The 14,467-nt window shown below is 50.8% G+C and overlaps 1 protein-coding gene across 5 annotated transcripts in view; it reads left to right on the top strand.

Moving 5' to 3' along the window:
• TTC7A (tetratricopeptide repeat domain 7A) overlaps nucleotides 1-14,467 on the top strand; it is a 464,279-nt gene that overhangs the window by 370,193 nt on the left and 79,619 nt on the right. Inside the window, exon 20 of one of the 5 annotated variants that reach the window (XM_068233045.1) lies at nucleotides 10,162-10,257. The exons of the other annotated variants lie outside the window; for them this stretch is intronic. Coding sequence (XP_068089146.1) covers nucleotides 10,162-10,170 — 9 coding nt within the window. The 3' untranslated portion in view covers nucleotides 10,171-10,257. Of the gene's footprint in view, nucleotides 1-10,161; nucleotides 10,258-14,467 lie in introns of those variants that run through there. 5 annotated transcript variants of the gene reach the window in all.

Genomic DNA, 14,467 nt, shown 5'->3' on the forward strand with positions numbered 1-14,467 from the left:
CAACGTGGCTGCACTATGTGTACTGGGAGCACTGTGGCTGCACTATGTGTACTGGGGGCATTGTGGCTGCACTATGTGTACTGGGGGCATTGTGGCTGCACTATGTGTACTGGGGGCATTGTGGCTGCACTATGTGTACTGGGGGCATTGTGGCTGCACTATGTGTACTGGGTCATTGTGGCTGCACTATGTGTACTGGGGGCATTGTGGCTGCACTATGTGTACTGGGGGCATTGTGGCTGCACTATGTGTACTGCGGGCATTGTGGCTGCACTATGTGTACTGGGGCAACGTGGCTGCACTATGTGTACTGGGAGCACTGTGGCTGCACTATGTGTACTGGGGGCATTGTGGCTGCACTATGTGTACTGGGGGCATTGTGGCTGCACTATGTGTACTGGGGGCATTGTGGCTGCACTATGTGTACTGGGGGCATTGTGGCTGCACTATGTGTACTGGGTCATTGTGGCTGCACTATGTGTACTGGGTCATTGTGGCTGCACTATGTGTACTGGGGGCATTGTGGCTGCACTATGTGTACTGGGGGCATTGTGGCTGCACTATGTGTACTGGGGGCATTGTGGCTGCACTATGTGTACTGGGGGCATTGTGGCTGGACTATGTGTACTGGGGGCATTGTGGCTGCACTATGTGTACTGTGGGCATTGTGGCTGCACTATGTGTACTGGGTCATTGTGGCTGCACTATGTGTACTGGGGGCATTGTGGCTGCACTATGTGTACTGGGGGGCATCCTGGCTGCACTATGTGTACTGGGGGCATTGTGGCTGCACTATGTGTACTGGGGGTATTGTGGCTGCACTATGTGTACTGGGGGCATTGTGGCTGCACTATGTGTACTGGGGGCATTGTGGCTGCACTATGTGTACTGGGGGCATTGTGGCTGCACTATGTGTACTGGGGGCATTGTGGCTACACTATGTGTACTGGGGGTATTGTGGCTGCACTATGTGTACTGGGGGGCATCCTGGCTGCACTATGTGTACTGGGGGCATTGTGGCTGCACTATGTGTACTGGGGGTATTGTGGCTGCACTATGTGTACTGGGGGCATTGTGGCTGCACTATGTGTACTGGGGGCATTGTGGCTGCACTATGTGTACTGGGGGCATTGTGGCTGCACTATGTGTACTGGGGGCATTGTGGCTGCACTATGTGTACTGGGGGCATTGTGGCTACACTATGTGTACTGGGGGCATTGTGGCTGCACTATGTGTACTGGGGGCATTGTGGCTGCACTATGTGTACTGGGGGCATTGTGGCTGCACTATGTGTACTGGGGGCATTGTGGCTGCACTATGTGTATTGGGGGCATTGTGGCTGAACTATGTGTACTGGGGGCATTGTGGCTGCACTATGTGTACTGGGGACATTGTGGCTGCACTATGTGTACTGGGGGCATTGTGGCTGCACTGTGTGTACTGGGGTAACGTGGCTGCACTATGTGTACTGGGGGCATTGTGGCTACACTATGTGTACTGGGGGTATTGTGGCTGCACTATGTGTACTGGGGGGCATCCTGGCTGCACTATGTGTACTGGGGGCATTGTGGCTGCACTATGTGTACTGGGGGCATTGTGGCTGCACTATGTGTACTGGGGGCATTGTGGCTGCACTATGTGTACTGGGGGCATTGTGGCTGCACTATGTGTACTGGGGGCATTGTGGCTGCACTATGTGTACTGAGGCATTGAGGCTGCACTATGTGTACTGGGGGCATTGTGGCTGCACTATGTGTACTGTGAGCATTGTGGCTGGACTATGTGTACTGGGGGAATTGTGGCTGCACTATGTGTACTGGATCATTGTGGCTGCACTATGTGTACTGGGGGAATTGTGGCTGCACTATGTGTACTGGGGGCATTGTGGCTGCACTATGTGTACTGGGGGCATTGTGGCTGGACTATGTGTACTGGGGGCATTGTGGCTGCACTATGTGTACTGGGGGCATTGTGGCTGCACTATGTGTACTGGGGGCATTGTGGCTGCACTGTGTGTACTGGGGTAACGTGGCTGCACTATGTGTACTGGGGGCATTGTGGCTGCACTATGTGTACTGGGGGCATTGTGGCTACACTATGTGTACTGGGGGTATTGTGGCTGCACTATGTGTACTGGGGGGCATCCTGGCTGCACTATGTGTACTGGGGGCATTGTGGCTGCACTATGTGTACTGGGGGTATTGTGGCTGCACTATGTGTACTGGGGGCATTGTGGCTGCACTATGTGTACTGGGGGCATTGTGGCTGCACTATGTGTACTGGGGGCATTGTGGCTGCACTATGTGTACTGGGGGCATTGTGGCTGCACTATGTGTACTGGGGGCATTGTGGCTACACTATGTGTACTGGGGGCATTGTGGCTGCACTATGTGTACTGGGGGCATTGTGGCTGCACTATGTGTACTGGGGGCATTGTGGCTGCACTATGTGTACTGGGGGCATTGTGGCTGCACTATGTGTATTGGGGGCATTGTGGCTGAACTATGTGTACTGGGGGCATTGTGGCTGCACTATGTGTACTGGGGACATTGTGGCTGCACTATGTGTACTGGGGGCATTGTGGCTGCACTGTGTGTACTGGGGTAACGTGGCTGCACTATGTGTACTGGGGGCATTGTGGCTGCACTATGTGTACTGGGGGCATTGTGGCTGCACTATGTGTACTGGGGGCATTGAGGCTGCACTATGTGTACTGGGGGCATTGTGGCTGCACTATGTGTACTGGGGGCATTGTGGCTGCACTATGTGTACTGGGGGCATTGTGGCTGCACTATGTGTACTGGGGGCATTGTGGCCGTACTATGTGTACTGGGGGCATTGTGGCTGCACTATGTGTACTGGGGGCATTGTGGCTGCACTATGTGTACTGGGGGCATTGTGGCTGGACTATGTGTACTGGGGGCATTGTGGCTGCACTATGTGTACTGGGGGCATTGTGGCTGCACTATGTGTACTGGGGGCATTGTGGCTGGACTATGTGTACTGGGGGCATTGTGGCTGCACTATGTGTACTGGGGGCATTGTGGCTGCACTATGTGTACTGGGGGCATTGTGGCTGCACTATGTGTACTGGGGGCATTGTGGCCGTACTATGTGTACTGGGGGCATTGTGGATGCACTATGTGTACTGGGGGCATTGTGGATGCACTATGTGTACTGGGGGCATTATGGCTGCACTATGTGTACTGGGGGCATTGTGGCTGCACTATGTGTACTGGGGGCATTGTGGCTGGACTATGTGTACTGGGGGCATTGTGGCTGCACTATGTGTACTGGGGGCATTGTGGCTGCACTATGTGTACTGGGGGCATTGTGGCTGGACTATGTGTACTGGGGGCATTGTGGCTGCACTATGTGTACTGGGGGCATTGTGGCTGCACTATGTGTACTGGGGGCATTGTGGCGGCACTATGTGTACTGGGGGCATTGTGGCCGTACTATGTGTACTGGGGGCATTGTGGATGCACTATGTGTACTGGGGGCATTGTGGATGCACTATGTGTACTGGGGGCATTATGGCTGCACTATGTGTACTGGGGGCATTGTGGCTGCACTATGTGTACTGGGGGCATTGTGGCTGCACTATGTGTACTGGGGGCATTGTGGCTGCACTATGTGTACTGGGGGCATTGTGGCTGCACTATGTGTACTGGGGACATTGTGGCTGCACTATGTGTACTGGGGGCATTGTGGCTGCACTATGTGTACTGGGGGCATTGTGGCTGCACTATGTGTACTGGGGGCATTGTGGCTGCACTATGTGTATTGGGGGCATTGTGGCTGCACTATGTGTACTGGGGGCATTGTGGCTGCACTATGTGTACTGGGGGCATTGTGGCTGCACTATGTGTACTGGGGGCATTGTGGCTGCACTATGTGTACTGGGGGCATTGTGGCTGCACTATGTGTATTGGGGGCATTGTGGCTGAACTATGTGTACTGGGGGCATTGTGGCTGCACTATGTGTACTGGGGACATTGTGGCTGCACTATGTGTACTGGGGGCATTGTGGCTGCACTATGTGTACTGGGGGCATTGTGGCTGCACTATGTGTACTGGGGGCATTGTGGCTGCACTATGTGTACTGGGGGCATTGTGGCTGGACTATGTGTACTGGGGGCATTGTGGCTGCACTATGTGTACTGGGGGCATTGTGGCTGCACTATGTGTACTGGGTCATTGTGGCTGCACTATGTGTACTGGGGGCATTGTGGCTGCACTATGTGTACTGGGGGCATTGTGGCTGCACTATGTGTACTGCGGGCATTGTGGCTGCACTATGTGTACTGGGGCAACGTGGCTGCACTATGTGTACTGGGAGCACTGTGGCTGCACTATGTGTACTGGGGGCATTGTGGCTGCACTATGTGTACTGGGGGCATTGTGGCTGCACTATGTGTACTGGGGGCATTGTGGCTGCACTATGTGTACTGGGGGCATTGTGGCTGCACTATGTGTACTGGGTCATTGTGGCTGCACTATGTGTACTGGGGGCATTGTGGCTGCACTATGTGTACTGGGGGCATTGTGGCTGCACTATGTGTACTGCGGGCATTGTGGCTGCACTATGTGTACTGGGGCAACGTGGCTGCACTATGTGTACTGGGAGCACTGTGGCTGCACTATGTGTACTGGGGGCATTGTGGCTGCACTATGTGTACTGGGGGCATTGTGGCTGCACTATGTGTACTGGGGGCATTGTGGCTGCACTATGTGTACTGGGGGCATTGTGGCTGCACTATGTGTACTGGGTCATTGTGGCTGCACTATGTGTACTGGGTCATTGTGGCTGCACTATGTGTACTGGGGGCATTGTGGCTGCACTATGTGTACTGGGGGCATTGTGGCTGCACTATGTGTACTGGGGGCATTGTGGCTGCACTATGTGTACTGGGGGCATTGTGGCTGGACTATGTGTACTGGGGGCATTGTGGCTGCACTATGTGTACTGTGGGCATTGTGGCTGCACTATGTGTACTGGGTCATTGTGGCTGCACTATGTGTACTGGGGGCATTGTGGCTGCACTATGTGTACTGGGGGGCATCCTGGCTGCACTATGTGTACTGGGGGCATTGTGGCTGCACTATGTGTACTGGGGGTATTGTGGCTGCACTATGTGTACTGGGGGCATTGTGGCTGCACTATGTGTACTGGGGGCATTGTGGCTGCACTATGTGTACTGGGGGCATTGTGGCTGCACTATGTGTACTGGGGGCATTGTGGCTACACTATGTGTACTGGGGGTATTGTGGCTGCACTATGTGTACTGGGGGGCATCCTGGCTGCACTATGTGTACTGGGGGCATTGTGGCTGCACTATGTGTACTGGGGGTATTGTGGCTGCACTATGTGTACTGGGGGCATTGTGGCTGCACTATGTGTACTGGGGGCATTGTGGCTGCACTATGTGTACTGGGGGCATTGTGGCTGCACTATGTGTACTGGGGGCATTGTGGCTGCACTATGTGTACTGGGGGCATTGTGGCTACACTATGTGTACTGGGGGCATTGTGGCTGCACTATGTGTACTGGGGGCATTGTGGCTGCACTATGTGTACTGGGGGCATTGTGGCTGCACTATGTGTACTGGGGGCATTGTGGCTGCACTATGTGTATTGGGGGCATTGTGGCTGAACTATGTGTACTGGGGGCATTGTGGCTGCACTATGTGTACTGGGGACATTGTGGCTGCACTATGTGTACTGGGGGCATTGTGGCTGCACTGTGTGTACTGGGGTAACGTGGCTGCACTATGTGTACTGGGGGCATTGTGGCTACACTATGTGTACTGGGGGTATTGTGGCTGCACTATGTGTACTGGGGGGCATCCTGGCTGCACTATGTGTACTGGGGGCATTGTGGCTGCACTATGTGTACTGGGGGCATTGTGGCTGCACTATGTGTACTGGGGGCATTGTGGCTGCACTATGTGTACTGGGGGCATTGTGGCTGCACTATGTGTACTGGGGGCATTGTGGCTGCACTATGTGTACTGGGGGCATTGTGGCTGCACTATGTGTACTGGGGGCATTGTGGCTGCACTATGTGTACTGAGGCATTGAGGCTGCACTATGTGTACTGGGGGCATTGTGGCTGCACTATGTGTACTGGGGGCATTGTGGCTGGACTATGTGTACTGGGGGCATTGTGGCTACACTATGTGTACTGTGAGCATTGTGGCTGGACTATGTGTACTGGGGGAATTGTGGCTGCACTATGTGTACTGGATCATTGTGGCTGCACTATGTGTACTGGGGGAATTGTGGCTGCACTATGTGTACTGGGGGCATTGTGGCTGCACTATGTGTACTGGGGGCATTGTGGCTGGACTATGTGTACTGGGGGCATTGTGGCTGCACTATGTGTACTGGGGGCATTGTGGCTGCACTATGTGTACTGGGGGCATTGTGGCTGCACTGTGTGTACTGGGGTAACGTGGCTGCACTATGTGTACTGGGGGCATTGTGGCTGCACTATGTGTACTGGGGGCATTGTGGCTACACTATGTGTACTGGGGGTATTGTGGCTGCACTATGTGTACTGGGGGGCATCCTGGCTGCACTATGTGTACTGGGGGCATTGTGGCTGCACTATGTGTACTGGGGGTATTGTGGCTGCACTATGTGTACTGGGGGCATTGTGGCTGCACTATGTGTACTGGGGGCATTGTGGCTGCACTATGTGTACTGGGGGCATTGTGGCTGCACTATGTGTACTGGGGGCATTGTGGCTGCACTATGTGTACTGGGGGCATTGTGGCTACACTATGTGTACTGGGGGCATTGTGGCTGCACTATGTGTACTGGGGGCATTGTGGCTGCACTATGTGTACTGGGGGCATTGTGGCTGCACTATGTGTACTGGGGGCATTGTGGCTGCACTATGTGTATTGGGGGCATTGTGGCTGAACTATGTGTACTGGGGGCATTGTGGCTGCACTATGTGTACTGGGGACATTGTGGCTGCACTATGTGTACTGGGGGCATTGTGGCTGCACTGTGTGTACTGGGGTAACGTGGCTGCACTATGTGTACTGGGGGCATTGTGGCTGCACTATGTGTACTGGGGGCATTGTGGCTGCACTATGTGTACTGGGGGCATTGAGGCTGCACTATGTGTACTGGGGGCATTGTGGCTGCACTATGTGTACTGGGGGCATTGTGGCTGCACTATGTGTACTGGGGGCATTGTGGCTGCACTATGTGTACTGGGGGCATTGTGGCCGTACTATGTGTACTGGGGGCATTGTGGCTGCACTATGTGTACTGGGGGCATTGTGGCTGCACTATGTGTACTGGGGGCATTGTGGCTGGACTATGTGTACTGGGGGCATTGTGGCTGCACTATGTGTACTGGGGGCATTGTGGCTGCACTATGTGTACTGGGGGCATTGTGGCTGGACTATGTGTACTGGGGGCATTGTGGCTGCACTATGTGTACTGGGGGCATTGTGGCTGCACTATGTGTACTGGGGGCATTGTGGCTGCACTATGTGTACTGGGGGCATTGTGGCCGTACTATGTGTACTGGGGGCATTGTGGATGCACTATGTGTACTGGGGGCATTGTGGATGCACTATGTGTACTGGGGGCATTATGGCTGCACTATGTGTACTGGGGGCATTGTGGCTGCACTATGTGTACTGGGGGCATTGTGGCTGGACTATGTGTACTGGGGGCATTGTGGCTGCACTATGTGTACTGGGGGCATTGTGGCTGCACTATGTGTACTGGGGGCATTGTGGCTGGACTATGTGTACTGGGGGCATTGTGGCTGCACTATGTGTACTGGGGGCATTGTGGCTGCACTATGTGTACTGGGGGCATTGTGGCGGCACTATGTGTACTGGGGGCATTGTGGCCGTACTATGTGTACTGGGGGCATTGTGGATGCACTATGTGTACTGGGGGCATTGTGGATGCACTATGTGTACTGGGGGCATTATGGCTGCACTATGTGTACTGGGGGCATTGTGGCTGCACTATGTGTACTGGGGGCATTGTGGCTGCACTATGTGTACTGGGGGCATTGTGGCTGCACTATGTGTACTGGGGGCATTGTGGCTGCACTATGTGTACTGGGGACATTGTGGCTGCACTATGTGTACTGGGGGCATTGTGGCTGCACTATGTGTACTGGGGGCATTGTGGCTGCACTATGTGTACTGGGGGCATTGTGGCTGCACTATGTGTATTGGGGGCATTGTGGCTGCACTATGTGTACTGGGGGCATTGTGGCTGCACTATGTGTACTGGGGGCATTGTGGCTGCACTATGTGTATTGGGGGCATTGTGGCTGAACTATGTGTACTGGGGGCATTGTGGCTGCACTATGTGTACTGGGGACATTGTGGCTGCACTATGTGTACTGGGGGCATTGTGGCTGCACTATGTGTACTGGGGTAACGTAGCTGCACTATGTGTACTGGGGGCATTGTGGCTGCACTATGTGTACTGGGGGCATTGTGGCTGCACTATGTGTACTGGGGGCATTGAGGCTGCACTATGTGTACTGGGGGCATTGTGGCTGCACTATGTGAACTGGGGGCATTGTGGCTGCACTATGTGTACTGGGGGCATTGTGGCTGCACTATGTGTACTGGGGGCATCGTGGCTGCACTATGTGTACTGGGGGCATTGTGGCTGCACTATGTGTACTGGGGGCATTGTGGCTGCACTATGTGTACTGGGGGCATTGTGGCTGCACTATGTGTACTGGGGGCATTGTGGCTGCACTTGATTTAATTTGCTTGTCCAATAGAATGATTGCAGCATTATTGTATAAATATCATGATGCTTACTAATGGCTTTTTGAATGGTTTGTCGTGGCTCTTGGGACCTGTTTAACTTCAGCAAGGTCTGTTTATCAGTTTGCATTTACAGTGTGCATGAGATAACACCAATCAGTAACCTATTAAACATAAGCTCCCTTTTTGCCCCAGAGCCCCATTGTATATAAAACCGTCTCCTTACAAGAACTCCGGGCACAGAAGCAGCAGGCAGCAGAGGCAGCGGTCACATGACCCCTTTCAGGGTGTCAGACTCTGGCCAGCACATGTCGCCGCTCTCTCGTTGCAGGCGAAAGCACTCATTGGCTACATCCGTGAATTGTTGAGCTTTCAAACAACGCCCTGCCTTTCAATTAGAAGACGGAGTTCTTATTTAATTTGCTTTCTTCATAATCGTGTAATTGATAGCGTTGCAATTAAACATTGATGCCGGGAGAGTATTTCATATCAAACGAGATACTAGAGGCCACGCCATAAGGTTACTAATCAGAGATCAGAAAACAAGTCAAGCGTCCGCTGCCTCCAATTGTGCGCGGCGAATAATGTTACGGAATACACAATGTTATGGAAACCTGCTTCATTCCCTTTGTGCCCCGAAGCGGTTTTGGTGTTGGGTGACCACTTATGCCTATTAGACTTTCGGCGGGTGTAGCTATCAGCGGCTCTGTGAAAGGACACACGTGAGGAAGTGACACCGGCGCTCGGCACGGCCGCCGCCACGGCCTTCAGCTGCGTAACCTTTTACAGAAGTGCGAAGCGATTTTTATTTTCTCTCGACTTCCAGGAATCCGATAAGTGTGTCACGTTGCATCAGTCGCGGGCGGCTCTATCTGACATCACTGACCCAACGCGGGAGCTGAACTCATTTACAACTCAAATGTATCTGAATTAATATGCGCGGCGCTCGGGTCCGCATACGGCACGGGGACATTACGCGTTGTTAGTGCGGCCTGCGGAGGATCCGGGAAAGGTTTGTGATTAACACTTCCAGAATGTGATTGTTGGAGCAATTACAGCCGGAGACTGATCAGGGGAAAGAATGAGGGGACGCTGCGCTACGACTTAGCTGCACATTTAAAGGGAACCTGAAGCGAAAAAAAACCGTATAATATAATGATATGTATGTGTAGTACGGATAATGAATAGGACATTAGAAGCAAACTAAAGAGTCATGTTTTTATTTTCAGTTATAAAGCTTTTTTTTTTTTTTATAACATTGCATCATTCTGTCTCAGTTGCAATTTTAAAACCACACTCTGCCTTTTAAGCTGTAAAATGAAGTAGAAATAATGACCCTTTGAACCTTCCTTCAGTCAAACCTTATCTCAAGCTGTCTCATACTGTTTCTTAGCTGTTTTAGTGCTTCAGAAAACAGGACTGTCTCCTACCTGACTTGGGTCAAATAGCTCAGAGAAGTTTTCAACTGTTATTTCCCACAATGCAACAAGGTTCACAGACAGGAAACTGGTCCTGACATCACAGTGTGGGAGGAGTTTCTCCATGATGTCAGCCATACAACCTTCCCCCTCCAGATAATCGGATTGAGAAAAGGTAAAGAATTCTCATGGAAAAGGGGGTATTATTATTATTATTATTATTGATTTATAACGCGCCAACATATTCCGTGGCGCTGTACAAAGTAAGAAACAAACATGGGGTACATAATACAGACAATGGTGTACACTAATATACAAGATACAGGTATCAGGTATCAGCTACTGATAGGGATAAAGTTCATTCCTTGGTGACATTTCCTCCACACCACTGAGATTTTTTTTAACCCTCAAGAGGAGGTAGGTTTAGGTTTATCTTTCCCTCCTCTATATTTAAACTGTTTTTAATCATTTTATTTCGCATTGTCGCCTCTGAACCACCTACATAATCATAGCTGACATGACTATGTACTCTGTACAGCGCTGCGGAAGATGTCAGTGCTATAGAAATACTAAATAACAATCTCAGAGTTTTAGTGCTGCCAGTGTGAACAGGCTGATATCGATGTTGTGGATCTGGCGGTGGTAGTTCACCGGAGGGCGGCAGTAAGCACGAGCCTGGTGGCTGAAACAACCCTTGTGACATCTGCTCGTCCGTCAGAGCCAGCGTCCCTCTTCATGCTGTCATGTGACACCAGCACGCCCAGAACGAATTGCCTTTCCCGAATAATAAGACAGATCTATAGAAATATGCCGTTCACCTTAACCCAGAATCCTCCTCACTGTCCTTGCAAGAAGGAAAATCGCTCAACCTTCCCAGCCTGTGTCAGGCCCCAGCTGCATTGCAGATAAACCTATTGCCGAGAGACTTTGCAGTACAAGCTTCTGCACAGCCTGGCTGTGGCTTTCCAAGGATAACAGCCGAGATGAAGGAGCATAATGGATTTCTGCATTCAGGCAATTACAGCTGCAATAGTTTTAGTGATGTCTCTTTAGACAGGAGGTAGTCCTTTGTTTGGGAGTATTTTTGTTTTAGCTTGTCCAGCCAGTCTTGTCATTTAAGGCTCATACACACGTCCAACTTAATGCACAACCAACCGCACAACAAGTAGTTTACACGACAAGTATGTACACACACGCCAATCAACAAACACCCAACTCACTTAAAGGATACCCGAAGTGACATGTGACAATATGAGACAGATATGGGTATGTACAGTGCCAAGCACACAAATAACTAGCCTGTGTTCCTTTTTTTCTTTCTCTGCCTCAAAGAGTTAAATATCAGGTATGTAAGTGGCTGACTCAGTCCTGACTCAGACAGGAAGTGACTACAGTGTGACCCTCACTGATAAGGAATTCCAACTATAAAACACTTTCCTAGCAGAAAATGGCTTCTGAGAGCAAGAAAGAGATAAAAAGGGGAATTTCTTATCAGTGACGGTCACACTGTAGTCACTTCCTGTCTGAGTCAGGACTGAGTCAGCCACTTACATACCTGATATTTAACTCTTTCAGGCAGAGAAAGAAAAAAAGGAACACAGCATAGTTATTTGTGTGCTAGGCACTGTACATACACATGTCTATCTCATCATGTCACATGTCACTTCAGGTATCCTTTAAATGCTGCTGGTGGGAAACTCAGAGGTTCTCAGGCTGCTCTGCTTATAACTGAATAATGCTCCCTCTCGTATAGGGAGTACCATCTACAGTCTTGTTGGGTATCAGTCAATGAATGGATGATCAATCTTTACTTTACAGCGGGGATGGCAAAGATACACAGTGGGCCAAAACTGAAAGTTGGGACCAACTTTGATGTTTACTGGCCACCTCCCTCCTTTATATACTGTCGTTCCTTGGTATCTAGTGGGCCCCTCTTTCCTTATGCAGTTCCCTGGTGTCTAGTGGCCCCCTCCCTCCCCTATACAGTTTCCTGGTGTCTAGTGCCCCCCCCCCCCTATACAGTTCCCTGGTTTCTAGTGCCCCCCCCCCCCCCCCCCCTATACAGTTCCCTGGTGTCTAGTAGTCTCCCCTTCTATCCCCTGCACTAGTGTCCGCCTCCCTTCCCTTTACCGATCCCTGGTTTCTATTGGCCCCTCTCACCTCACCATGTTGCTTTGTAGTTTCAGTTCTGATGAAATAAAGAAAACAACCTGCCAGGTAATATAATGATAGGAGTAATTTGATTCAGATTTGTAGCATTTATTTATTTTACTGTGCTGCCGGCTCGTGGATAATTGAGTCGGTGTTTAATGGCGGCTGTCTAAACAGATCTAAAACATACGTTTATTTCCTTTCCTTTGTGGTGCAGTTATAGAAAGAGAAGTAGCAAAATTGAGATATTTTCATCATCACTGTACATTTTATTTAACTGGCCTATTGTCGCAGCTTTGTAATTAGATTAGGATAAAACTCTGACATAACATTCAATAAAAATGTGTTTTCTTCTTTTTATTTCCCATAGTAATATTGTCTGTTTACAAATGACAACGTCCCAAAGTACAGTTTATCTGCTCTGAAAGCTGCTGTTGCATTTTATTGCATAGCTGCTGTATCTCTATATCAAAATCTATCTAGTGATCACTTCTCCGCTCTTTCTGCTCCTCAGCTCAGTTTCCGCAGTTTGCTAATGTTTACTAAATGTATCTGACAAAGGAATGTAAACAAAAGATAATGTTATCACCTCTTTGGATGCTGCCAGAATAGAATAGAATAGAATAGAATAGTTTTATTTCGCCAAGCATGACTGGGTCATGCCCGGAACTGGGTTTGGCACAATATTGAGCGGTACATAGACAAGAAAGGCAGGACAAAGCGTCAGAATAAGGCAAGACAATATTTACATACAAAGATATACAATCAACATCAACTCAAATATGCAATCACATCCGTATGCACCTTCCAAGGAAACGCTGCTGAAGTCTACCAAATGTGCCGGATATTTTCCAGTTCGTTGCTATGCAGGTGGTAGGGCACTGATGGAGGGTGGGAGAATATTAAGGGAGTTTAGGAGGCTAACGGCCATAGGGAAAAAAGAGTTCTTGTGTCTGGTGGTCTTGATGGGGATAGCCCGGAGTCTCCGGCCCAATGGAAGTGGGGTGAAAAAGCAGTAGCCCGGGTGTGAGGGGTCACTTGCAATCCTCGGTGCCCTGGCACGCAGTCTTGTATTGTACAGAAAGTCAAGTGGAGGCAGAGGTCTCCCAATGATTCTCTCTGCCGACCTGATGGTCCTCTGTAGTTTGTGCCTGTCGCTGGCATTGGCTCCCGCATACCAGACCAAGATGGCGGAGCAGATGATTGATTCAATGGTGGCAGAGTAGAAACAGGTTAGGATCTCCTGCGCCATGCCGAACTTCCGCAGTTGACGGAGGAAGAAGAGTCTCTGCTGGGCTTTCTGCTGGGTTGATGTAATGTTGGCCCTCCAACTAAGATCACTGGAGATGGTAGTGCCCAGAAGGCGAGCGCATGGCACTCTGGTCACCTCGGTGCCATTGATGTAGATAGGAGGTGGGGTGGGAGCAGACTTCCTAAAGTCCATTATGAGCTCGACGGTTTTGGCCGCGTTGAGCACCAGACTGTTCTCCTTGCACCAGTGGCATAATCTCTCCACCTGCTGCTGGTAATCCTGGATGTTATCCTTGGTGACGAGGCCGACGATGGTGGTGTCATCGGCAAATTTTATGACTTTGACAGAGTCAACCGTGGATCTACAATTATTTGTGTAGAGGGAGAACAGCAGCGGGGACAGGACGCAGCCCTGGGGTGTCCCTGTGTTGGTTATCATTTCTCGCGAGTAGATGTCCCCCAGCCTGACAACTTGGGATCTGTTCGAGAGAAAGTCCGCGATCCATAGGCGTAGGGTGGGGTGGACCCCAAGTGTTGCAAGAACATTCAGGAGGATGCGTGGGCATATAGTGTTAAACGCTGAGCTGAAGTCTAGTAGCAGTACTCTGGCGTACGCATCTTGTTTGTCAAGATGGTTGTAGATGAATTCCAGACAAATGTTAAGAGCATCATCAGTGGACCTATTTGCCCTGTAGGCGAACTGGAGTGGGTCTAGTAGGGGCAAGGTGGATAGCTTGAGGGTGGACAAGACTACTCTCTCTAGGGACTTCATGATGACAGATGTCAGGGCCACAGGCCTGAAGTTGTTGAGGTCGGAGATACCTTGTTTCTTAGGAACAGGAATTATGGTGGACCTCTTGAAGCACGCAGGGACTCTGC

This window comes from Hyperolius riggenbachi, chromosome 4, assembly GCF_040937935.1.
Source record: "Hyperolius riggenbachi isolate aHypRig1 chromosome 4, aHypRig1.pri, whole genome shotgun sequence".
In the NCBI taxonomy this organism is placed as follows: Eukaryota; Metazoa; Chordata; class Amphibia; order Anura; family Hyperoliidae; genus Hyperolius; species Hyperolius riggenbachi.